The sequence below is a fragment of the Sciurus carolinensis genome, chromosome 4 (assembly GCF_902686445.1).
Source record: "Sciurus carolinensis chromosome 4, mSciCar1.2, whole genome shotgun sequence".
Classification (NCBI taxonomy): Eukaryota; Metazoa; Chordata; class Mammalia; order Rodentia; family Sciuridae; genus Sciurus; species Sciurus carolinensis.
This window is the reverse complement of record NC_062216.1, coordinates 171,407,757-171,433,654: the sequence shown is the minus strand read 5'-3', so window position 1 is coordinate 171,433,654 and position 25,898 is coordinate 171,407,757. Positions and strand designations below refer to the sequence as shown.

Genomic DNA, 25,898 nt, shown 5'->3' with positions numbered 1-25,898 from the left:
CCAAGACGCATTGTCATGGGTGCCCCTGAGGCCCTGGTACAGGGGCAGTCTGAGGACAAAGAGGGTCATGGGGAGTCTGGCACAGGCTACCCACTTCTCCAGTCTTCTGCGTACCTACCTGGGAGACCTCCCTAGCCTGTGGCTTCATTTACGACCCACATTGTCCCCAGGGAGGCCCCTCCTCCTTCAGGCCATATTTTCATTGGGCCACTGGATACTTATCACTTGTGCTCCAAGGTCCAAACAAAACTGCATGTCCATCCTTAAACCTGTTCTTCCTGCTCCATGCTCCCCCTCCATGACTAATAGCCAAGATCCACGGCTTCACCCCACATCCACCCTCACCAGTTTCTTCTCCTACATCCATCAGCAGCACCACTAGACCACTGCCTTAGTCCAAGCCAGGCCCCTAGGAAGTGCTCATCAAGTGTGACGTGGACGGAGGGGTGGGTGGATGATGCATGGATGGATGAGTAGATGATGGACGGATGATGGATGATGGATGATGGATGGATGAGTGAATAGATTGATGGATAGATGATGGATGGATGGATGGATGATGGATGGATGGATGGATGGATGGATGATGGATGGGTTGATGGATGGATGATGGATGATGGGTGGATGGATGAATGATGTATGGATGAATGAATAGATTGATGGATAGATGATGAATGGATGGATGGATGGATGGATGGATGATGGATAATGGATAGATTTATGGATGATGGATGGATGATAGATGATGGGTAGATGATGAATGTATAGATTGATGGATAATGGATGGATGGGTGGATGGATGGATGGATGAATGAATGGACTAATGGATAGATGGATGGATGATAGATGGATGGATGGGTGAATGGATGGATGGATGATGAATGAATTGATGGATGAATGGATGGATGGATGCATTGATGGATGATGGGTGCATAGATGGATGAATGGATGGATGGATGATGAATGGATGATCAGTGGACAAAAATGGATGGATATATGGAAGGATGGGTCAATGGGTGTATTGGGGATGAGATGGGTAAATAGTTGGATGGATGGATGGATGGACAGACAGATGTAATGGAAGAACTCCTGCAGCTTGGGAGGCTCTGAGACGGGGGCTATGTTGCCTGCAGTGCTTTCCTTGGACAATGCCTGGGCCCTTTGCCAAGGGTTGAGCTGCACGTGTCACTTCCAGGGAGGATCCAGGGTGACAGCCATGTCCAGGCGCTTGCGTCGGAGAGCAGGCAGTAAAGGTCTCTGAACCTGCCAGCACCCTCCCTCTCAGGCCCTCCAGCCCAGGGAGGCTGGAGCAGGCAGGGGTGTGGTCACGGACACATGGGAGGGCCCCGGCCTCCAACTCCATCCAGGACCCCAGACCCAGGGCCCCTCCACCAACTGCCCCACACGACACTCAGAGACACACAGGAAACACACCTGGCCTATTTTGCTTTCTTTTTACAAAGACTTTATTGTCGGACATGCTTGACAAAAAAAAATTACAGCCACAATCGAGCTATGCCAAAATGATTGAGGAGCACACGTCACCGTCATCCTGCAAGGAGTTGAATGAATTTTCTCTTAAAGGAACAGCTGCCGTCATAACTTTTCTTTTCCACATAAAAATACACCATATTCTGAAGATACGTTAGGAAAAACATTTTTTTAAGTTTATAGTTCTTGGTCCGCATAGAAACTGAGCAGAGGTGACATGGAAAGGGCCTTGTGTTTTCCTACCCGCACACGCCACACAACGGAGGCACCGAGAGACCTTGTAAACACCCCTGGCCACCAGCAAACACCGCAGCCACACGGAGTCCTGCAGCCCCGCGGCCCACAGCACGGCCACCAGCCGACACGGCCTGCCAGGCTCCTGGGAACGCAGCCTGCCCTGTGGTGAGCCCGGCTCACTCACAAGTCAGAGGACTCACAGCCTCCAGGATGTGGGGATGCAGGGACGCTGGGCTCAGAGATCAGGATTCCTCGAAGTTCGAGGGGCTCTCAGTGGGAAATGAACCAGAGCTGGTTTTCAACGGGACCCTCCCAAAACAAAACAGAGCCTTGGACCATGCACTGCTCTGAAGGGGAGGGGGCTTTGGGGGTGGTGAAGTGAGGGCTGTGGAGCCAGAGAGCAGGGTTCAGATCCTGCCTCTACCCCTTTGTGCTGTGTGCCTTCAGGCAAGTTACCTCGCCTCTCTGGCCTCAATTGCCTCATCTCTAACTGGGAACCACAAGCAAACCTCACAGGACCATCTGAGGATGAAATGAGCTTGTATCTGCAAAAGGGCTCGTGGGAATCTGGTTCCCAGGCTGGGACCAGGGCCGGGGAGCCAGGCCCTCCCCTTAGCCCCAGAACGTGAAGGGGAGCAAACCCCAGGGAATGAGCTGGTGCAGAGGCCACGCCTGTGATCCCAGCGACTCAGGAGGCCGAGGCGGGAGATCATCAAGTTCAAGGCCAGACTGGGAAACTCAGCTAGATCCTGTCTCAAAATAAAAACTAAAAACAACTGGGATGCAGGGTGGAGCACCCCTGGTTCAATCCTCAGCACTAGAAAAAAAATCAGTAATCAGGACAGATTTTAATGTAATCTTAAAAATCAAAAAGAATGTAAAACATACCCCGTAATGAACGAAATAGTCACGCTGTAAATAAAGACCCTCCAGCTGCCAGACCTGCTCCCTCCCCAGCCCCGCAGCCCCTCTCCCGTGGCCTGTCCCTACACGCCCCGTCCCAGATCAAAGAAGGGCGGCTGCCCCAGTGCAGCTGCGGAGCCCAGGGCCCACTCGGCCCAGGCGCCATGTCCCTAATGGGCCGCTGGTGGACTTCAGGAGGACTTGAGCACTCTGGGGGTCCTCAGCCATGGGCCAGCCACACAGAGCCCCGGTGCTGCAGAGACTCGCTCCGCAGGACGAGGGACACAGCACGCATCACTGAATCAGAGGGCGCGTGCGCGCTGGAAGGGGCACGAGCAGGCGCCCGGCAGGTGCCACAGCCTGGCCTGCTGTGTTCCGCAGACCGGAAGTCCCCCCGGGAACAAGCATCATCCCACCACCAAGGGGCCCCTCCACCGGGCTCCTGGGCACTCACCAACCCCAAAATCCAGGCTCTAAGCAAACGCCTGGGACACTCAGGCTCTAGTTCAAGACAGCAAAAAAGAGGAGGAGAGGCAGAAGCAAGGTCACCGCCGGCCTCCCGAGGTGTGCTCCGAATTCCTGAGAGGTCCCTGAGCACTCCTCGGAGCCTCGGCCACCAGCCGGCAACTCCCAGCCCGGCAGAAGAAGGGCTGTCCACACCCAGGCTACAAAACCTCCCGCCCACCCCACCCTGGGGCCCACAGCCCCACGGACCCTCAGGCAGAGGAGCACTTCGTGCGAGAACTTCCAGAACCTTCCAAGAGCAGTGGCTTCCTAAACCCGGGAGGAGGGCGTCAGCTGGGCCAAAGGACAATCCAGTCATTTCCCAAGCTGGTCCCTCAACCAGGCGTCCAGGGAGGTACAGGCAGAAGGGAGTGGGGCCAGCACCGCTGGTGGCCGCGCAGTCCTGGCTGCAGGTGGCAGAGGTGACAGTCAGTGATTTCCTCTATTCCAAGGCCTGGACCCCGGGCAGGGCTGGTCCCCATGGCCAGATGAGTGGTCAGGCTGCTCTGGCGGAAGGGCACTCGGCTGGGGACCGAGCTGGCCAGGCGCGCAAGGCTGCTGCGGCAGGCAGGGGGCGCGGGGCGCAGTCAGGAGCTCCGGGGCGTGGGGAGGTCGATGACTATGGGCGGGTTCACGGGCTGGTAGTTCACAGTGCACACGGACGCGTTCACGTAGGTGGTCGTCCCATCCGCCATGACACCGTACCCTGGAAGGCAAGCACCGCCCGTCAGCCCGCGCCCCGGGGAGGGCGTGGGCAGGCGCCAGCCGGGCTGAGCAGCTGGGCAAAGCCACTGCCTCTGGGGCGCGGGCACTTCCTCCCCAAAAGGAAGGTGCTGCCAAGCCCGCCGCGGGGAAGGGGTGGTGCCATGGTGCCGGCACAGCGCTGAGCTGAGCGAGAGCACGCCTGGGCCCCAGCACCTTCGCCACGGTCCCCGCTCCTGCCACCACCACAGCCTCACCACATCACCACCAACACCCTGCCTCTATGGTCGCGGCCACCACCATCGCCACCGTCTCATCACCAGCCGCACTTCCTGTCGTCACCATCGCCATCACGGGCACAGTGCCCTCCTCCCCATCGGCCCTCCCTCCCCAGCTCTGCCCATAGAACTCCCTCGTCCTACAGCTCAGAGGGCCACCAAGCCAGGAGGGACATCCGGCTCTGCCAGGCTGCCTGTTCTGGGACCCCGTTTTGCCCACACGGTGGTGCAGGGCGTGGTTGGGGTCCCAGGCGACCCAGGTCTGACGCCAGAGTCTTGTCACCCCACGGCACGTGCGCCAACTGGAGCTCTGAGCTCGGCCTTGGATGGCTGGTCTCTGCCCCGAAGTCCAAGAGCTCCCAGGGCCAGGCGTGGTCTGTCCACTCCCGCCTCCTGAGAACTCCGCGGAGGCCCTGGGGGGCAGTCTGAGGCTTGCTGGCTCTGAGCTGGAAAAACCTGGCGTGGACCAGGCTGGGGCGGAGGCCAGGGGTCCTGCTCCAACAGGTCCACGGCCTGTGGGAAGCCCACCCCCACCTGCTTCCTGCAGACGGGGACGGCCTGGGACAGGCAGGACAAACGTCCAGAAGGGGCAGCGGAAGGATGCCTGAGGCCTGGGGAAAGCCAGGCCGTGCCAGGCGTGGGCGCTCAGCCCCGGGGCTGAAGTCCCACTAGCCAACAGCCACGCTCCTGCTCCCCACATGTGAAGTGGACGTCCCCGCGCCCCAGCACAGAGCCTGAACCCCATGCCCGTGGAGGTGTGCACAGGTCAGGGGTTCCCCAGGCCCTAGCGCCTCTCGGGCAGGCAGCTGTCCCTACACATTCATTAAGCACCTACTGCATGCCAGGCCCTGGGGATGTGAGGGACAAGACAGGCGCCGCCTTGGGGGACTCAGCATGGCCTGTCCGTCACAGCCGGTGTTCCCTCCTCAGGAAAGCCCTGGCCCTCCTGGGGCCCGGAGGACGGCACCCTCCCCTCCCGTTATTAAACGTCCCCGGCAGCAGATGGCAGTTCCCGCCCTCCCAGCTGAGGAAGTGGGGGCTGCAGGGAGGGCGGCGGCCCCTCTGAAGGGCCAGCGAGGGTCCCAGCACTGAGGTCCTGCCCCTCCCGGCGCTGACCTTCGTGGATGTGACCGAAGACGTGCAGCCGCGGCTGGACGCGCCTCTGCACCGTGTTGAGCAGCTCCACGCAGCCCACCCGCTGCATCTTCTTGGGGACCCAGTCCAGGAAGCCTGCGGGAGACAGGGGGCAGTGACAGGCGGGAGCCACTGGGGCTGGGCCGGCGGCTGAGCTCCCGCCCGGCAAGGCCAGCCCCCAGGCCTCTGTGCTCCAGGGGCCTCGCGGGTGGGCGCCACTACAGAGAGCAGGACGCTGAGGCCCGAGGGCGGCCGGGCAGAGCCAGGAGCGAGGCTCCCACGGCAGACCCTCAGCCAGCGCCACGGAATCAGGTCGACAAACTTCCCCAGCCACCCAGCGGCTCACGTGGCCGCGCCCGTGCCTCTCCGCTGCCAGCCTCCGCCAGCCTCCCGGAGCCGACCCATATGGCAGCTGCTGATCATCCGCACATGGCTACACAAACGAAGATAATGATGACTCCGAGCGAACAGGCAGGTTCCTCTCGGCCTGTTCAGGGGGCAAATAGCCCCCTGCTGCAAGTGCCAGCCAGGGGTGGGCGAGCTTCCCCCGGAGGCGGGCACTGACTAGAGGTGAAACAGGCAGATGAAGAGTCAGATATGGGCGGAAAGCAGACCCAGGGGCTGACTTCTGGGCTCTGCAGCCCACTGGCTGTGTGATCTTGGACAAGCAAATTCACCTCTCTGTGCCTTTTCATCCAACAATTGTAAGTGCTGTACTGGGCACTGGGATCCCACCTGCCTAGGGCTGGGCCCATCTCAGCCCCGCGTGTGCCAGGAGGGGTCTCCAGCCTCTCGGACCCTGGCATTCATGCAGCCAGGATGTGAGGGCGGGCAGCTCCCAGGAGGCCTGGCACACAGGTTTCTGGCAAACGTGTGACCAGGGTGGGGCTCCCAGAGGGCAGGAGGTCCAGAGAGGCTGCCTTTGGAGGCAGGAAGAGGGAGGGGAGGGGAGACAGGGAAGAAAGAGGGAGGGAGGGGGAGAGAGGGAGGGAGGGGGAGGGAGGGAGGGAGGGAGGGAGGGGGAGGGAGGGCCCTTGGCCGAGAGCCTCGCCCAGATGACAGAGGACTTGGGATGTGGAAGGGATTGGCCTGGGATCAGGAGGTTCTGGGGACGGGAACCTGGTCTCAGCCCAAGTCCTGGGCCTCTGGCCTCCTTCGGTAGATGGGATGAGGACGTCCCCTTTCACCATCTGGGGGAGGGCGGCTCCGGGAGCTGGCAGGCGGTGGCGGCAGGTGGTAGAGCCACCTCCTGAGCAGGTTCGGCTGGGCGCTCAGCTGGGGTGGCCACACTGCGGGGGCCGTCCACTGAGCCGCCCTCCCGGCCACTCCTCCCTCCCCCTGACCAGACCAACTCGGTTTTCTCTTCTGGAAGCCTCGAGTTTCTGCGCTACAGCCCACGGGCCCCTCCAGGGGGCACTGCATGACACCAACCCAGGTGCAGCATCGCCGGGCACAGCGCTCAGCCCCGAGCATGGGGAGTGGCCGCAGGCTCCGGGCAGCAGCTGTGGGAGCGGAGGCTGCTCTGAGCCAGAATGCTGGGGATCTGAACTTCACTCTAAGGACTGAGGGAGTCACAGAAGGTTCTAGAGGGACGGCAGGCGTAACTGATGATACAGAGCAGGCTCTCGTACGGATATGAGGAGAGGACCAGAGGCGGCAAGAGTGGGGCCTGGGGACCACTGAGGCATGATGGCCACGGGAGGGCGAGGGGGGAGGCCAGCAGTGGGGGGAGGTCGGGGAGGAGGGGGGTAGTGGGAGGGGCACACGATGGGCAGCATGTGGGTCCCACGTGGGAAGTCAGCGGGGCCGGGACGTGGTTGGCAGGTGAGTGGGGGCCTCGGCCTGGACAAGGTGGTGGCAGGGGCAGAGAGGAGGGTCATGGAGGGTGGAATCCGCAGCCCAGGGACACGGGATGGGTGGCAGTGAGGGAGCAGGGTCCCGGGTTTCTGATGGGCAGGGGCCTGGATGGAGCCAGGCGGGGCCTGGCACACTCAGCTCTGAGGACTTGGGTCTCGAGGGCGGAGGCCTGAGCTCCAGTTTGTCCAGCGTGAAGTGGGCAGATGATTCTGAGCTCCCCGTGGGTGGCACCGTCCAGCCTCGGCACATGGCAGGCACTCCGGAGGTAAGGGGGACCCTGGGCTTCCTTGTCCCCACCCCTCCAGCGAGTTGGACTCAGAAGAGCCCCTCCAGGACTTCTCTGGACAGGCCAGGTGACCTCAGTTCACAGCCCCAGGCCCACCCCAAAGCCGCAGCGCAGACCAGCAGGTGAGTCCGGGGCCAGGCCGGCCAGCTCGGAGCAGCAGGTCTTACCCAGCGGCGGTCCATGGGTGACCAGGATGTCAACACCATCAGGAATGAGGTTCCACTTCTCCAACAGGGCTTGGCCTCGTGGGAGGTTAAAGCCCCAGCCGTAAAACCAGGGCTGCCTAGAGGAGAAGCGAGGGCGGTCACAGAGGGGCCATCAGGACCACCCTGGGCCCTGGAGACCCAGTCGAGACAGGTAAGGGACCACCAGAACACTGAGCCTGGAGGGCGGGTGGAGCCAGACCAAGAGAGGCCAGTCCACGTGGAGGCTGCCCCTTCCCTGCTTCCCTGCACTCCCCACCCCCTGGCAGCCACGGTTGGAGCTCATTCCCAGATCCAGGGCGGGGCCAGGGGCACCTGGCTGTTAACAAACCCCCGACCTGTACCCAGCCCGGACTAGACCCATCAACGTAAGTCATCTCCTCAGCTGGCTCAGCGGTGAGCAGGTGGCTCAGATTCTTGGAGGGAGTCCCGGACATTTCTTTCAGTGATGAGAAAAGCAGATACTGTCATCCCTGTGTATAAACCAGTGAGCTTCTAGCCTTAGGAACTGTTAGCAGATATCAAGCCACTGCTTCATCATAACTACCACCACCACCACCACCATCACCACCATCACCACCACCACCATCATCACCACCATCACCACCACCATCACCACCACCACCACCACCATCACCACCACCACCATCATCACCACCATCACCACCATCACCACCACCACCATCATCACCACCATCATCATCACCACCATCACCACCATCATCACCACCACCATCACCACCATCACCACCATCACCACCACCATCACCACCATCACCACCACCATCACCATCACCACCACCATCACCACCACCATCACCACCACCACCACCACCACCACCACCACCACCATCATCACCACCATCATCATCACCACCATCACCACCATCATCACCACCATCACCACCATCACTACCACCATCACCACCATCACCACCACCATCATCACCACCACCATCACCACTACCACCAACACTATCACCAACCACTACCACCAATAAGACCATCTCCAACATCACCAACACCACCAGCAATAACCACCAACACCATCCCCATCACCAACACCACGGCTAATGATTTGTGTCCCATCAAAATCCATTTGTTGAATTCCCCAAGGTGATGGCAGTAGGAGACAGGGCTTCGCAGGCGATCGGGCATGAGAGAGGAAGTGCATGAATGGGCTTAGGCGTGTGAGGATGTGGGAAGCCATCATCTGTGGCCTCACCAGACACGGAGTCTGCCTGCATCTTGATCTTGGACCTCCAGCCTCCAGAATGGTGAGAAATGAACAGCTGTTGTCCGTAAGCCACCCAGTCTATGGCATTTGTCACAGCAGTGTGAGTAGACTAAGGCAGCCGTCACCACCGCCACCACCACCACTGCCGTGTGGGTTGACTTATGTCCCCTCAAATCCACTGCTGCCGCCTGAGGCACCCACGTGTGAGCCTGTGGGAAGCAGGGTCTCTGCATACACAGTCAAGTGGAGATGAGGTCCTGTTGGGTCAGAGTGGATCTAAATCCAGAGGCTGAAAAGAGTGTCCTGAAAAGAGGGTCGTGTGGAGACAGACGTGGACCCCAGTGACAGTGGAGGAGGGGAGACTGGAGTGGAAACGGGGCCAGGAAGGCCACGGGTGGCCACGGCCACAAGGAGCTGGGAGGCTGGGGCAGGCCCTCCCTTGGAGCCTCCTGAGGACCAGCCCTCTGGCTCCAGCTGTGGAAACGCGTCTGTCATGGGTGACGAATGGTCACCACTCTGCACCAGCACAGTCCCCCACCACCCTCACCCCAGGACCGCTGCCTGCAGCGGGGTGGCCAGGCTGGTCTCCTCAGAGGAAGCCAAGGACACGGGTCAGACACGAAAACCATGCAGCTTTCTGCCCACCTGGTCTTCGCCAGGCCCAGGGGGCCAGGTGACAGGGAGCTCGCCTGTCATAAGGACTCCATGAATCCAGGATTTGCACTATTCTTGTGTGCAGATGAGGAGCCTGAGGCTCAGGGAGTGTAGGAGCTCAGGGATTCTGTCCTGATGTATGGAGGGGTCCCCCACGGCCCTCACACTGCCAGGCCACACTGCAGGGGTGGGGCCAGCCTTGCCCTCACAGACCCTTACCCCACAGGTGCCCAGAGCTGCCACCTAAGTCCCCCCTGGCCCAGGTGTCATTCTGTGGGTGGCTGACTCCCCAGTCGGCTATGCCAACAGCTCTATCCTATTGGCAGTCACCTGATACACCTGCCAGGAACCCTGGGGTTCCGTGGAACACCGTTTGAGAACCCTGACCTAGTCCTACCTCAGCAGGTTCCAGGCTAGAAGTCAGGTTCAGGAAGGGGAACGAAGGCACCCAGAGTATCAGAGGAGACATCGCTTTCAAATCCAGACCTGATGCTCTCTTCCCCAGCCTTTGAGCCTGCGTTGCCATCTCCTGGGACCTGAGATTCCGGAGGACGGTGGCCGACCATGTTTGTCACTCAGAGACCCAGGAGAGGGGTCAAAAAGAGTTGAATGAAGGGTAATGAGAGAGGACTGGGTCAAGGAGCACCCTGCTAACAGGATGTTGTAGGACTTTGCCCTTCACCCTGTGACAGCCACCAGTTCTTCAGAGCTGAAGCTGGTCCCCACCTGTCCCAGTCCCTGAGGAACCCTCCAAGGAGGACACTTAGTAAAAGCAGGTAGAACGCACCGGCCACCAGCCTCCAAGTCCCTGCCCGCTAGGCTCCTGGCTTTGGGAGGCGGCTGAGGCTCCCACCTGGTCCCCCACCGGGCTTGGGCCAGCTGCTGAGAGCCCCGGGCACAGGCAGGGCCGGGGAAGCTGACTGGCTCCCAGGTCCCGGGCTGTACTGGGGTCTGCACTCCAGGCAGTGAGAGCAGGACCCAGAAGGGCTGCCTATGCCCCACCCCAGGATTGCCACCCTCAGGCAGGGTCCAGCAGCTGAGGTGAGTGGGCAGCTGGGGCTGGGGTCAGCGCCAGGGAGAGGGGCTGGTTCCCTCAGGGGAGCCTCCTCGGACACGCCGCCTGGGCCTGCCCTTGTCCACCTGCAGAACGCTCCTCAGCTCCTCAGGCTCTCACTAGAGAAAACCGCGACACGCAGGCACAGTTCTACCCGCACCCCTAAGGAATCTTGGAGTAGACAGGCCTGGGTGACAACAGTCCACCTCTTACCCCTGTGCAATCCTGGGCAAGGAGGAGGAGGATTAAGAGAATTAAGTTGAACCACATCTGTGCAAGACCTTCTCAATACCTGGGAACTCTAAGCCTCAATTCCACCATCCCACCACCACTACCATCATCACCAGCATCATCATCACCATCACCACCACCATCACCATCACCACCACCACCACCAGCATCACCACCACCATCACCACCATCACCGCCATCACCACCATCACCACCATCACCGCCATCACCGCCATCACCACCACCAGCACCACCACCAGCACCACCATCACCATCATCATCACCACCAGCACCACCACCACCACCACCATCACCATCACACTACCATTGCCTCCACCAGCACCACATTCAGCACCATGGTTAACATGAACCCCTCCTAAGACTCAGCCACGGGACTTAGGGGAAAGGCTTTGGGCCTAGGCCAGGGTTTTCTAAACTGCATTTGATGGGCGGCAACAACATTAGGAAAAAAAAAAGAATCAGGAGAAAAGGAACAGAGCCCATCAGAGCAGGAAAGGGACGGGCGCTTGACATATGCTACCTAAACAAGCAGGTCACATGCCGAGGCCTGGCGTGCACCCTGGCCCCGCGGTCCCAGGCAGGCCGCAGCCTCTCTCCCAGCCTCCAGGCCGCTCCGCTCCGGCTCTGGCCCCCACGCCGGGAGCACAGGGCGTGAAGGCTGCCGCAGCAGGACGCAGCAGGGTCCTCCGGGAGCCCAGCCCCGCCAGCCAACAGGAGAAGGAGCAGCGCGTTCCTGGCACTGACTTTCACACAGTCTCCATTTTTCAAAAATCTAATCAAATATTTACAAGGCAGGACGAGACTTCATCAGCATGGAGAGAAGGCAGCTGCTAGTTCTCCCCCGCCACCGCAGGGGGTGAGCTTTTGTTAGAGATGCTCAGAAACACATCAGAGACCCCCACGGACCCCACAGCCACCCTGGGGGGCCTCTGCCTGTCCCAGCTTTCCCTCAGCCAGCACTAAGGTGACTTCCTCTAGGGTGGCACTGGAAACACCTGACCTGGAATTCTGGGAAGCTGAACTCCACTCTGCCCGGTGGAAGGCCCAGAGAGGTTGGTCCACTTCCCAGGATTGCACAGCAGTCCAGGACAGGGCTGCGTGGAGAACCAGGTCTCAACAGGACTGTGGTCCATATCGGTTCCTGTTTCCTTCCTGCTGCTTTTCTCTTCCCATCTCACCCCCATCCCTGGGGCCATGAGAACATCCCAAACGCACAGGCAAGCCGACTGTCCTGCAGGACCTGGCGGGGGACAGTGGGCACTGACACCACAGCAGGAGGTGCTCGTCCCCTCTGACAGGTGGAGCGGGCCCTGAAGCTGGAGTCAGATGGCCTGGTTCTGCCCAGTGCTGGCTGCTGACCCCTCCCAGGCCGTTTCCTCCAGTGTCATGCGGGATAAGGAGGCTGTGGTCTGCAGAGCTTGACCCCCGGCTCACTGCTGTACCCCACTGCCTGGCAGCGGGAGGGGCCGGTGTGCACTCCCACGAGCACGGCTAGGCGCCCGGGGCTCGCCCGCAGAGGCGGTGTCACGACTTCCGTGAGAGTCTGGGGAACAGGGGAGGCAGGTCTGCAGGGACGTTTCCAGAGGACACTTCTGAACTAGGCTCAGGCAGGGGCCTTTCTTGAGGGCTGGCAGGAGCCACGGGGGCCTGAGCCCAGGCTTGCCCACTGAGGCCTGAGCAGCCCTCGGGCCTGGACAATGCCCGAACCGTCCAGCGTCCCTGCACGCAGGCTGGGCCAGGCGGGAGACGCAGTCTGCACCGAGTCCCTCCCAGCGTGCTCTTTGGCCACATGAAGCCCCTCTGCTCCCTCGAGGCCTGGCATCTAGAACCAATCACCGTGACCCGCAGCCTCACGTCCTGCAGGACACCCCATGTTTCAACCAGGACAGGGCAGGGGACAGAGAAGGGCTTGCCACCTGAGCAGGACAGGCCAAGGGGACAGAGAACGGCTTGCCACCTGAGCAGGACAGGCCATGGGGACAGAGAAGGGCTCGTCACCTGAGCCGCGGGATGCAGCTGGCCTCACCGCCCACGTGCGAGGCCCTGCGACCCCGGGGCGCCTGAGCCCAGGAGCTGCACCCCTGGTCTCCAGCACAGCCTGCGCCTGGGCACCTCCCGCCCGAGGAGGGCGGCGGATCCAAATTCTGGCTGCGCGGGGGGAGGCAGCTCCATGTCCTGAATTCCTGTCTTTCGGTTCTAAAGTAACCATTGGAATAATTTTCTTACAGAATGATAGTTGCCATGACAACCAGAGCAAATTTCCCTTTTCTGAAACAGATGTCTCATTTAGTTGAAAATTAGAATGTGAACAAACCCATGGGAAAAATTAATTCAAACTCTAACAGAGCGCTGAATACAACGTGATCCCTCGGAGGTTAACCCTTAGCAGCCCTTCTGGGCGCGGATGGCAACCCCGATCCAGCCTAATTAAGCCCGCTTAGCCAATGCAAATGACCCCTCGCGTCACTGAGGCGTCCCCCCACGTGCGTACGGTCCCCGCGCAGCGAGGGGCGGCACTCATCCCCAGCCAGGGCGGCACTCATCCCCAGCCAACCGCAGAGCAGGGCTCCTGCCTCCCAGGACGGCCGGCGGGGCCCAGGGTCAGCGAGGGGCACAGCCACCCCTGGGGCACGAGGGCCCAGGGCAGGGAGGCCTGGGCGGCCCTGAGGGGCCTGAGCCCAGTGGTGCAGCGCCTGAGAGGAGAGGGCAGGGCCGCCGGCCGGACACCGAGGGCCACCCACACAGACTGCTCTCACACCCGGCCCAGCGAAGCGGCTGCCATCGCTGCCCCCACTTTAAGAAGCCAGGGTGCTGAGGGGCCCCAGAGTGGGGCACAGGCCATCCCAGAATGACGACTGTGCTCCCCAGGAGAGACCTCACCCTTCCCAGCAAACCCCTTCACCAGCCGCTGCCTCAACTGGCTACTCAACTAACCTCAGGATAAAACTGTCGGGAGATATGGAAACCGTAGCACAGAGAAGTCGAACAGTGTGTCTGAGGATGCACAGGAAATAAGAGGGGCTTGGACCAGGGTTCCAGGCTCCTGCATCCTGTGCCCAAGATGGTTGAGGCAAAGAGGACCTGGCAGGGCAGGCACAACGCCCGCTCTTCAAGAGTGACTGCCTACCTGCTGTGCTAAGCAGCTCCGAGTGCCCCCCGAAGGTCCCTCTGGGCTGAGCTGAACAGGGAGGAGGAGGCCTGAATCTCTTACACCACCTTCCCCACTCAAAAGCCCTCCATGGCTCCCCACTGCCATCAGGACAAACCCAGACCTCACGGCCTGGCACATCAGGGCTTCAGACTGCTCCAGCCCTCTTCCAGATGATCCTTCCAGATTCCCTGCTCAGTCCACCACCCAACAGCTTCCATAGCCACTTCCTGTTTCCTGAGCAGCCTGGCCTGTCCCACCTCCAGGCCGTGCTGCTCCAGAGACCTGAAATGCTCTTCCTAGCCTTTCTTCATCAACCATTGTCCTTATTCATTAAGGCCTGGCTCAAAGGCCCGCCCTTCAAGAGTGTCCCCTGATCAATGCTCAGATAAGCATAGATGCCCCCTCTGCACCCTGACTGCCCTTGTACCCACTCCTCCAGGTCAGAACCAGGTCAAATCCACCTGTGAATTCCTCATACCCAACAGAGGGCTGGCCCAGGTGGGCTTCAGGGAGGGTTTGCTCAAGGTGTACACACATGAATGAGGGATGAGGAAAAGATGGAGTGAACAAGCAGGTGCCCTACTTGTCGGGCAAGTGGGAGGAACCACACACTAGCCGGCTTCGCTATCCTTGTGGGAGCCCCACCCTAGAAACCCCGACAGCAAAGCCCCAAGAGCCCATCAGGAAGAAGGATCATGCGCACTCTTGCCACATTCTGAGTTCCTGTTCTGTCCTGCCCCTGTGGGCCTGCCCAGATGGGACTGCGTGACCATGGTACAGAGGAGATCACAGAGGTAAACCCAGGGTGCGCGCATCCCTCTGCTCCATCCAGAGCCCCAGGAAGCTCAGCTCCCCGAGGGACCCCCGCAGCCCATTCTCCAGGACAGGAGCTGGGGACACTGCGGGCTGGGCTCTCACCTGTCGGGTGGCCAGCATGAGCGCCTTTGCGGGAGGAGAACACAGGCCTCTTAGGTGGACCTGCGGGGGCCGGGTGAGCTCTTGCCCCTCCTGACCATCCTCTGGTGTCATCCTGCAGGTGAGATGCAGCCCAGCCGGACAGGAGGCCGCCCCCTCGCGGGCTGGCACAGCCTCCCTGAGCCCCCAGAAGGGCTGCCCGGGCCCCTCCCCAGGCCGGGCCCCCGCGGCCTGGTCCTGCACCCGTCTGCTGGTCCCAGTTGGCACCGCCCCCAAGGAAGCCAGGTTTCCCGGGGCCGCCAGCATCCTGGTGAGGCGCCACCAGCTCTGCAGCTGAGGAACCAAAGCTCAGAAAGGCCAGGCACAGGCCCGAGTCCCCAGGCAAGTTCCCGTCCCCACCAAGACGGGGCAGGAGGACGTCGGGGTTCCTGGGACATCCCGCTGCCCAGCCCCCACTGCCACCCGCCTGGCTCTGGGGAGCCGTGTTTGCGTCATTTCCTCTTTCTGCACCCCCACCCCGGGTAGGTACTGAGGCGGGGCTGCGGGAGGTGGGACCCCGCTCCCCGCCCCAGGGCCCAGGCACTGAGAAGGGACAGGTCTCCGCGGCGCTGCGGCGTGTCCCCGAAGCCTGTCACCTCACAGTGGCCGGGGCACACCGCCGTGGTGGGCCGCAGCAGCAAGGTGAGCGGAACCCAGGAAAGGTCCCTCGTCACTCCTGATTCACCCCCACCCCGCGCGGGGCCCTCCGTCTCTTGTCCCTGGGACTCTGCGGCCGGAGGAGCAGGCGACGCGTTTGGAACGTGGATCTCACGTAGGAGAGCGAGCGCCTCTGGGCCAGGGGCCTCCAGGAAGAAGCGGCAGCCGGTCAGTGCCATCTGGCAGGCCAGAGGAGGGCGGGACGGAGGGGCAGGAGGGGAGCTGCGTGCAGGGCAGGGACGGTGGGGGCACCCTGCAGTCGCAGCACAGGGTCCCTCCCTGCCGCCCTCTCACAGCACAGGGGCTCAGAAGGAAAGCGTCACCGGAGGGGCAGGAATCCGGGGACCCTCCTGGGGTCTGCGGCCTGGCGGCCAGCAGCGGCTCGGCAGTGCCCGGGAGGGCCGGGCAGTGCCCTCTGTGGAGCCCGCCCCACCCACCTGCACCCAGCTGCGACCTGCACTGAGACCAGGACTGAGCCACCGGCCGGTCCCTCGCAGCCCAGCCTCACTGAGCCGCCTGCAGAGCAGGATGGAAGGACCGGCCTCACCCGGGGCCGGGCAGGTGGACGGGGCGGCTGGGGCGCCAGCTGAGGTGGGCGGCAGAGCAAGGGCGGGGCGAGGCTCCGACTGGCTTCCTGCATAAACCGGGAGGCTGCCGCCCGGCGAAACCCTGGAACCACAGACCCTGCTTCAGAGGCCTGGGGACCACGGCCTCCGACCAGAGTGGGGCGAAGGCCAGGAGGCGACAGAGGAGGTGGCCCAGGCCCGGCCCAGGCAGTTGGCCCTGCGACCTGCCCTCTGTCAAGCTGGGCCCCAGAGGGCTCCCAGAAAAGGGTGACCCGGAAGAGCTGCCCGGTGACCCCGTGGTCAGGAAGCCCCAGGCCAAGCAATGCACGTGCAGGGGCCCCACGGGGTTCACCCACAGACCCGGGCAGACCAAATCGTCTCCGAGGGGCGCCCCTCACCCAGGCCACCCCAAGCTGGGCTCTGCCCCCAGGGCCGCCGGGGCCTCCCCACGGAGGCTCAAGGGGACAGAAGAGTGGAGTTCAGCCACACTGCCCCAGACGCCTCGGCGAGGGTCGCCGGACACAAACGCGTACAAAGATCCTAAATATTCCTTGAGAGTGAAGGGTTCCAGGTCAGGAGCCGGCACCGTCCACCCACCACACGCGGCACAGGGGAGGCCGAGGGCTCAGGAGCACAGTGGCAGGGGCCGTCCAGCCAGGCTCACGTCACAGGGCTTCCTGAAAAGGTGAGGTCACCGGGAGGCCTTGAAGTCAGGTGGTCGTGGCCCAGGACAGACGGCCAGATGGGCAGAGCTGGCCCCTCTGGTCTGCCATCAGCAGGCGGCCTGGGCCCATGACAGCCAGGACAACGGGGGCTGCCAGGTGGGGCCCCACCCGGCAGCCAGGGCACGACCGCATTCAGGTGGAGGGCACGTGAGAGGCCAGGAAGAGGCCGGGCCGGGCCCCTGTCCTGTGTGCTTCTCTGAAAGACACATTTCACACGGCGAGGGGCACCACCCGCGGCCGACCCCCAGCCCTGGGAGTTCCCGAGCAGGATGTGAGTCCCCGGGCGCCAACAGAGGCAGGCCCACCTCCCCGAGGCCTGAGGACAAGCGGACGGCCAGCAGGCTGCACAGGGCCTGGTCCCTGAGGCCCGGCTCCTAGGAGGTCCTGCCCCGCCGGAGGCAGCCGGGCCTCGGAGCCGGAAGGAGGCCACTTCTCCAAGTTGAGCGTCTCGGCAGGTTTAGCTCCTCCTTCCAAAACGCCAGAAGCGATCGGAGCAGACGGACGAGCTGCCCGCCAACTTCACTTTTTTTTTTTTTTTTTTTAAATCAAGGCCGTTTTCAGTTAAATGAGAACAAAACGCGTCCAAAGTCCATAAATGAATACGCACGCAGACGGGTGTTTTTAACACTTCGGGTTTTGTAACAGCTGAGTTCCTCCTCGCCCCGCAGCCGGTTCCGGCTCCCTTCCCTCAGCGGCTCCTCGTGAAGCCCATAGCGCGGCTGAGCCCGAGGGGACCAGCCACCAGAACCAGCTGCCCGAGCCCTGCACAGGCAGTTCCCTGGAGGGCGGCCACACAAGCACGGCCTCAGGAGACTTGTGTCCCGCCCTGCACAACCAGGGGTGGAGCAGAGGCCAAGCCGGGCTGGACGGGTCAAGGGGAGCAGAAGGGACCTCTGGACCTCAGCAGGGCTGTGGGAAGCCAGAGGCCAGGCCTGCTTTAGAGAGGTCAGCACAGCTGGGCAGGACCCAGCAGGCAAGGAGTTGACAACAGGCCTGGAGGAGGCCGCAGTAGGGTGTGGACGCAGGAGGGACAGGCCAGGCATAGAGCCTAATGCAGGCCCCACAGCCTGGCCCTGTCCACCTGTTCATTCATCCAACAAATATTTATCACGATGAGCCAGAGACTGTCCTGGGCACTCAAGTCAGGTCCAGAGAGGTTCAGTAAGGAGACAGGAGACCAGGCGCTGGCCTCGTGGAACCACAGATGATCTAGAAGGGGAAAGAGGTGGACAGAAACCTACTGTCAGAGACTCAGACGGGGTGGTCCTGAGCTGGATGGACTCACAGGCTGGGAGAGAGCCCACAGCAGACTCCAAGTGTGGACGCAGGTGAACACAGAGCAGAGGACGGTTTCTCTACACGGTGACAGCCAGGCGGCGTCACAGGGAGAAGCCCACCAGGGGACCCGACCTCACGCCATCAACACCTGCACCCAGCGCCCAAGCTTGACAGGCAAAGCCACGAGGTCCCGGAAGCCAACCTAGAAACCAGTACAACTTCAGAGGAGGGAGGACCCCACAGGACACAGAGAGCACCTCCCACGAGAGGGGCACTGCAGCATTCCACGAGGCCACGTGGAGAACATCAGAGCACCAACGGCTGGACGGGGCAGGCAGAGGGCCCAGGGGGAGCCTCTGCCCCATTCCTCCCGACCAAGGGCCCACGCTCACGTCCAGGAGACACAGAGGATGGACAACCAGGCGTTCTTGTAAGTGGGCAAAAGGCCCGCGAGCTGCACAAGAGGAAGTCCAGTGGCAGCGAACACGCGGACAGACTCTCCACATCCCTGGCCATCGGGAGGAGCCATCAGAAGCCACGTGGAGGCACCCAGACACGCCGGCCAGAGGAATGAACACTCAACGCCCATGAGACCAGGTGTTAGCCAGGATGCAGGGGGCGACGCTGCGGGCAGGGGGCCAGCTGGCAGAGCAGTTTAGCAGTTGGATCAAAGCCGAAGGCCTGCTCTGTGACTACGCGGCCCCTCGGCCCCTAGGTGTGCGCCCGTGCGTGTGCGTGTGAGTGTGGTGCTCAGGCATCCGGGAGCCTGAGACTGTGCACCAAGAGATGTGCGTGAGACACTCCAGACCAGTGTGATCAGAGCTGGAGAGCGAGGTGAAGAGGCGCAAGACACTCACCGAATGAAATCCTAAACTGCAGTAAGAAAGAACCAATTTACAAAAGCACATTGCAATATGGAAGGATGTTAAAAATATAAGCTAAAAAAAAAAGCAGACACCAACTCTCTCAAACTGTGTGGATTCATTTTTATAAAGTACAAGGAACAGACAGATGCAGGGCTAGCGGGGAAATCTCTGTACCTTCAACGGGGTTTTGCTGTGAACCAAAAACTGATCTAAAACACAAAATCCCATTCTTAAAAAAAACAAAAAGAAAACAGACAAACCAAACTAGCTCAGGCTTGGGATTTGCTGGACGAAATACAGCAGATGCAGATACAGGTGAACATCAAATGAAGACCAAATTATTCTTCGGTATGAGCACGTACCCACCGTGTCACGTGACACTCATTGGAAACGGCAGTCCCTCTGCCTCCCACCAGCCCCCGCGGCCTGGGCTCTGTGCGGCACCCGGTCCCAGGGCCCTGCAGGGAATAGGCATGGCCACGTGGACAGCACCGAGCTGGGCCGGGCTATGCAAGGCTTGGTCACCCTGAGGTGTCCATCGCTACGGGACCCCTCGCCTGGATGGCAGCGCCAGACTTGATCCACAGACCAGGCGCACCTGGGCCACCGCGGGCCTCAGGGCTCACGGCCTGACAAGGAAGCAGGACCCGCTTGGATCTGCCCGGCAGCCGCCAGGCAGGGCGCCTCCTGGTGGCAATGCTCACCCTGCTGCGCCGCGGGTCTGCTCTTCCTGGCTTGCTCTGCGGTCCTCAACACGGAGGCCAGCCCTGAAAGAAGCTGCGCTCCCCGGCCCTCCCAGGCCCTCCCAGGCCCTCCGGAGGACACTGGGCACCCCCAGCCAGCCTCTACTTGCACGCGGCTCGGGACGGGAGTTCCCTGCTCATTAAAGCCATGTCAGCTCTCCTCTGGGCTCCTGCCTATGGGAGACAACCTGCCTCCTGTGGCCCCTCTGGGTCCCTGCCCTGCCTCCCGGGCCACGTGTCTGCCCTCTGTCCGGCCAGCCTCACCACGAGCTCCTGCTGCTGCTATCAGGTCACTACGCTCAGGTCCGTTCCACCCGACTCCCCCGCCCCACCCGGCTGGCATAACCACCCCTCTAAAGCTGGAGAGAACCTCGCCTGAACGCCGCACGTCAGCCCATGTTAAAGGAGGGAAAAGAAGGGGGAGGCCCTGCGCATCTGAACTCACCGAGGCCACCGTCAGCTTTGCTGCCCACTCCCTCCCGAACAGCTGCCCTACGTGCGGGCAGCCAGCACCAGGGAGGTGAGTGCACCCACCTGAACCTCGACAGGCGCTGGAGGGGGTGCCCACCTGCCCCACCCAGCGCCAGGCAAATCCGCAGCTGGGCCAGGACTGACTCCTCAGCCATGAACGCGCTCGCAGGACGGGCGCTACCCTTCCACGGAGAGGCTTCTGGCTCCATCAGGGCACCAGCAGCTAGGGTCCCTCCCCACTGAGGAGCCCAGGAGGGCAGTGTCTGTCCCCGCACCTCAGGCCTCTGCCCCACTACTGGCCACAAAGCCGGGCTCGGGAGGCTCCCCAGCTTGTCCGGGGTCCCACCAAAGTCAGGGGCAGGGCTGGGGCCTGACTCCTAGGCCTCGGCTCTCACACCCAGGAGCGCTGGCAGGTGAGAAGACAGCCCCGGTGCCACCCAGCCCTGGAGGACAGAGAAGGTCACCCAGAACCTGCCAGCACACTCTCCATAGCCGCCTGGCTCCCGGCAGAGGGTCCCCTGTGTCTCTGGCACACACGCACACGCAGGTCGCGTGGAGTAGGGGAGTCAGGGAGGCCGTGGGTCCGGCCTGCCCGTCTCGGGTGGGCAGCGTGTCCTCAGGCACTCTGGCTCCTGGGGGGACCTTGAGGGGACCCTGAAGCGACCAGGAGCAGGATGGGGAGGGCGGGTGGGTGAGGCTCTCACTGCAGCCCGCCCGGCCCTGGGAACCCCGCAGGCTGCTCCCTCTGCCAGCCACATCCTCCCGGGCTCTTAGCGGTTCCTCTCTCTTCAGCCTCTGGCTGTCCCCGGGGCAAGGCCTCCCTGGCCAGCTCCCAGGGCCTCCCCCCCGGGCCTCCCCCTCAGGGCTCTTACTGAACAAGGGAACTGGTGCCCACTGTCTCCCACAGGAGGGCGGTCTGCCCTTGGGTCCAGGACCCAGGGTCCAGGCGGGCACCTGGCGCCCAGTCAATACTTGACAAATGAATCACCAAGCTCAGTCATGAGGTCGCGGGAGCTTCCTTCCCCCAGGCCTCAGGTCCCTCGGGGTAAGGCGGAGGCCTGGCACTCAGGAGGTGTTGGGAAAGGACACTGCACCGTCCAACCAGGGGCCTGGAGCAAAACCCAGGCTCAGGAATGTGGGTCTGCCGCTTCCCCACCTGCAGAAAGCCCACGCCTCCTTAGCCCCAGCTCAAAAGCCGCCTCGGTCAGGAAGCCCTCCCGGATCTCACCAAGCCCTTCTCAGAGCAGGTTTAGGACCCCACCCCACTGCCCGGGCCCAGGTCTCACCCTGCCTGCGGCTCCTCTCCTGCTGGGCCTGGTGACGGGAAGGGGTGGAGGGAACACAGGCCTTGTGTTCCGACCCTCAAGGCAGCCAGGAGGTCAGGTCCGTGACGTCCAGGCTGGAAGTCACACAGGCCAAGCTCCAGCCTCGGGCCAGGACCTGTCTCAGCAACAGAATGTGGCCTGGCAGTGAGGCCCACAGGTCACCCATGGGTCCAAGAGCTGGTTGTGGAAGGGGTTCTTGGGTGCACAGAGCTTCCCTGGAGGATGTGGCAGGACCCTGAGCAAACGTCAGCCCCAGCCCCCACGATCCTCCAGCTCCATGATCCTCCAGCCCCCCACGGGCCTGGACAGGCCACTTGGGAAGGACAGTCCCTGCAGCAAATAACCAGAATGAGGTCTCCATTCCTGCAGCAGCGGTGGGGACAGACGCTGGGCTCAGACAAGTCCCTGACACCCTACGACCACCTCTGGAGGAGGCACACTGCACTCCCATTTGCAGAGGAGGAGCTAAGCGCAGAGAGGTGAAGTGACTCGCCCAGGGTCACACAGCCCATAAGAGGCGAAGTCAAGCTCCGAGCTCGGGCAGTCTGGTGCCAGAGCCACGTTGTTAACCGACATGGAATCGACTTAGAAGAAAAGAGGCTTTGCGGGGAAGGTGGGGCTGTACACCCCAGGCAAAGAGGTCCCGTCCGGATTCCCGCCTGGCACTCAGAGCTTCTCACCACGGCCCACCCGCCTCTCCCCTCCCACATGCGCCTGACGCCCCAGGCCTCCCACTGCGCCCAGTGCACCTCCAGAGACCCTCCTAGAAGACCCTCCTGCTCTTCCTGCCCAGCCAGACGTCTTCAGGGCTCTGGCTGCTCCTCTTTTCTCCTCGTCCTTGGTAGTGAGATCATTACCCCTGAGAGCCCACAGGCCCTGTCCGGGTCCTCACGGGCCATGGGAGGCCACCAGCCTCCAGTCACAGTGGGCACCATGTGGCATCAACCAGGCCATCCAGGGCTGCCTGGGTCACTGTCGGCAGCAGCTTCCCGGGGCCCTTGCACCTGCCCAGCCCACATGCCCAGGTGCCCCTCAGCCTCCTGCCTGGGAATGTCCTTCTCTCGCTCGAGGTGGTACCCCCGTCCTCCAGGGAGCCCTCCTGGTCACGCCACACTGGGAAGCACATGTGGTCTCTCCGCCCATGTATGCCACCTGCCTCACTGTCCCGCCTCCCTGCAGGGCAGGATCTAAGTCAGTCCTCACGGGGCTGAGAACGGATTCTGGAGCCTTCAGTTCTGCACTCAGATCAGTGATTGCTCAGAAGCAATTTGTTACCATCGTCATCATCATCATCACCATCGCCACCATCACCACCATCACCACCACCATCACCACCACCACCACCAGTATCACTATCATCACCACCACCATGACCACCATGACCACCATCACCACCACCATCACCACTATCACCACTATCATCACCATGACCACCACCATCACCACCATCACCACCACCATCACCACCATCACCACCATCATCACCATCACCACCATCATCATCACCACCATCACCACCAACACCACCATCACCACCATCACCACACATCATTGAATCCTCAGCGTCACAACCTTAGTAACTATGGTTACCACCTTCACCATCACCACCACCATCACCATGACAACAATCACCATCCCATCACCAGGGTGTCCATGGACATAACAACCATCACACAGAATGGTCAGAACCATGCCTCACCATGACCACCATCCAGCGGGGCAAGCTCAGAGAGGAACCCCAATCACTCTGTCCCCAGTCAGAATAAGAGCTCGGTATTGCTTGTTTGGGACACAATTGCCATCCCTGAACAGTAAACCAGGCTTCTGGCCACCCAGGGAAATTCCGACTACCCTTCCTCCCTTCCTCCCTCGGCACAGGAGAACGAGGGTAAAGACTCCAGTGCTGTGGCCTGTGGTTGAAAGCAGCTCTGGAGACAGACTGCTTGGGTTTCATCCAGTTCTGCCCCTTCCTAGCTATGGGACCTCTGGCAAGGCCCTCACCCTCTCTGTGCCTCAGTTTCCCTGTTATGAAATGGAGATAACAGCAAAATACTGTCCTGTGAGATGACATATAGCACACAGGATAGAGCTGACGTCACCCTTCCTGGCTACATGTGGGGAAGCCGAGGCCCACGGGTGGCAGGGAGCTGCCTAGGGTCACACAGGGTGAAAGGAGGAGATTCAGCCCAAGTCTCACTACCCAGAGCTCCCTGCTGCTCCCATCCCCTGCCCCCACTCTCAGCCTGGCTCCGGGCCTGGAACCTTGTGGCCTGGGCGGCCGGGGTCGCCAGGGTGAGGGCCACCCCAGGCGCACTCACCATGGGGAGCCATAGATCCGGAAGCCCCGTACGGTGACCTCGGCGTCTTGCAGGTAGATGCAGTTGGTCAGCAGCGACTGCACGTTCTCGTAGTTCTCGGGCTTCAGCTTGGACACGGACGGGAAGTAGTAAAAGTCCTGCTTGATGAGGTCGGCCATGAACTCCTGGTCGAAGGTGAGCTCGTGGTTGCCGGCGATCACCACCTTATACTCATAGGGCAGGCTGCCTGCAGGGGCGGACACACAGCGGCTCTGCTGGACCTCTGGATGCCCAGAGGGACAGAGGCCGGGCAGCTGCGGAGCCTCTGAGCGGGGCCCAGCCGCCAGCCCCCACCCAGCCCCCGGATCAGCAGGGCCCTCAGCCAGGCCTCAGCTAGCTGTGGGTCCTGGAGACCAGGAGAGGGCTGGCCAGCTTCTTCCAGGCCTCCAGCCGCAGGATGCCCGGCCCGTCCTGGGGACAGCTCCACCTCCACGGGAGGAGCCTCACCCCGTCCCCTCGGCCCAGCTGCCGCCCGCCCCGCGGTCCCAGGCTCCTGCTTCCTGGGGCCTTGGGTCCTCAGCCTCCACATCCCAGCGAGAACTGCAAGTCCTCTGCCAAGCCCAGTTCAGCCTCTGGAGACCCCACACCCGGGAAGGTCGCAGTGCCCATCTGCCCCTCTGCAGAACTCACGGACACAGGGGTCTTCGACTCCATTTACGGAATCAAAATGGAAACGTCCGAGGACCGCACCTGGCACGGGCAGTAGCACTCTGCCCTCTGCCCTGCCTCTCCTTTCCTCCTCGGGACCCCTATGCAGGGTTGCACAGCCTCGGCGGGGACCTGGCTGTGGGCTCGCTCTGGAAAGTCGCCCAGCAGGACCCCAACACCAGGCTGGCCCTGACCAGCCAAGATCCCCCCTGTCCATAGCCTCAGAAAACACCCGCCTGGCCGGCCCATCCCAGAGCCAGCTGCCCGTCTCGGACCCCCTGCCCCGCTCCAGCCTCAGCTGCTGGGCTCCCACAGGCGTGGCGAGAGTCGCAGGGACCTGGACTTGGATCCAAGTGAAACGTGGAGGTGAGCTTGGTGGTCCAGGTCCTCTTCTAGCCCCTCTTCCAGCCCCTCTGGTGGGCCAGACCAGGGCACCAGGAGAGGGATGTCCAGAGAGTCCAAAACCACTTCACCCAGGAGTGGGTGGACACTGGGCAGGACATCTGAACGACATACACTCTGGCTCCTGTAGGAACACTAAACTTCACTGCTGCTTCGTCCCCGTAAGCAAGATGCTTCTGTCCCGAACCCTTTGATGATTGGCCAGCCCCACCCCAGGGGGTTCCTGGAGAATATGAATATGAACCCCCATTACGTGCCAGGTAGTGGTGGGCTCTGGTATCTTTGCAGTGGTCGGATGTGGAAAGCGAGGCTCGGAGGCGGGAGCAAGGCGTGGTGGAGCACAGGGCCAGGAGACAGCCCAGCTGGACTCCAAGGCACTGCCATGCCACCTGAGAGCCACCCCACTCCAGCAGAGCTGGGCACGCACAGCCTCATTCTGAGCCCCGAGGGCTGGCTCCCTCCAGGGGAGCACAACCCAGACAACGCTGGGGGTCCTCCAAGCCCTCACCAACGGCCAGCTGGGCCGCCGAAGACCCACACTTCACGGCGTATCCTGTGCATTCCTGGGTGACTGTGACCTCCACAAAATCACAGAGAAGACCAAGTGCCTGGCTTTGGAGCCAGTGGACTCTGTCCCAGTGACTCAACTGGGAAGTCACTCTGAACACTGATTTCCCCTGTGATCACAGTGGGTATGCCTGGTGACCCCCTTCCCAGGGGCTAAGGACCTTCTCTGGCCCCCAGCCTCCCTGTGGCTCCTTCACTCCGCCTCCTCCCAGGAGCAGCGGACAGTGGACTGGGACCCCCTCTGTCTCCCTGGGGTAACCCCCTAGTCCAGGAGCACTAGAGACTCTTCCGCGCTTGACCGTGAACAGGAAGCTCTCTGGCTACCTGAGCATTCCCTCGAGAACCAAATTCCAGAAACGCCTCTGCTCCAATTTCTGAGGACCATCTGACCTCCTG

At 61.8% G+C, this 25,898-nt stretch overlaps 1 protein-coding gene across 4 annotated transcripts in view; it reads right to left on the bottom strand.

Moving 5' to 3' along the window:
* Positions 1-1,467: 1,467 nt before the first annotated feature.
* The window catches only part of Mpped1 (metallophosphoesterase domain containing 1), a 70,654-nt gene continuing 46,223 nt past the window's right edge, over positions 1,468-25,898 (bottom strand). For 3 of the 4 annotated variants that reach the window (XM_047551295.1, XM_047551294.1, XM_047551296.1), the window contains 4 exons: positions 23,847-24,072; positions 7,560-7,675; positions 5,232-5,345; positions 1,468-3,841 (listed from right to left, as the gene is read on the bottom strand). In XM_047551295.1, the coding sequence (XP_047407251.1) occupies positions 3,723-3,841; positions 5,232-5,345; positions 7,560-7,675; positions 23,847-24,072 (575 nt within the window). In that variant the 3' untranslated portion in view covers positions 1,468-3,722. The remainder of the gene's footprint in view (positions 3,842-5,231; positions 5,346-7,559; positions 7,676-23,846; positions 24,073-25,898) is intronic. The other variant, XM_047551297.1, reaches the window with a different exon arrangement.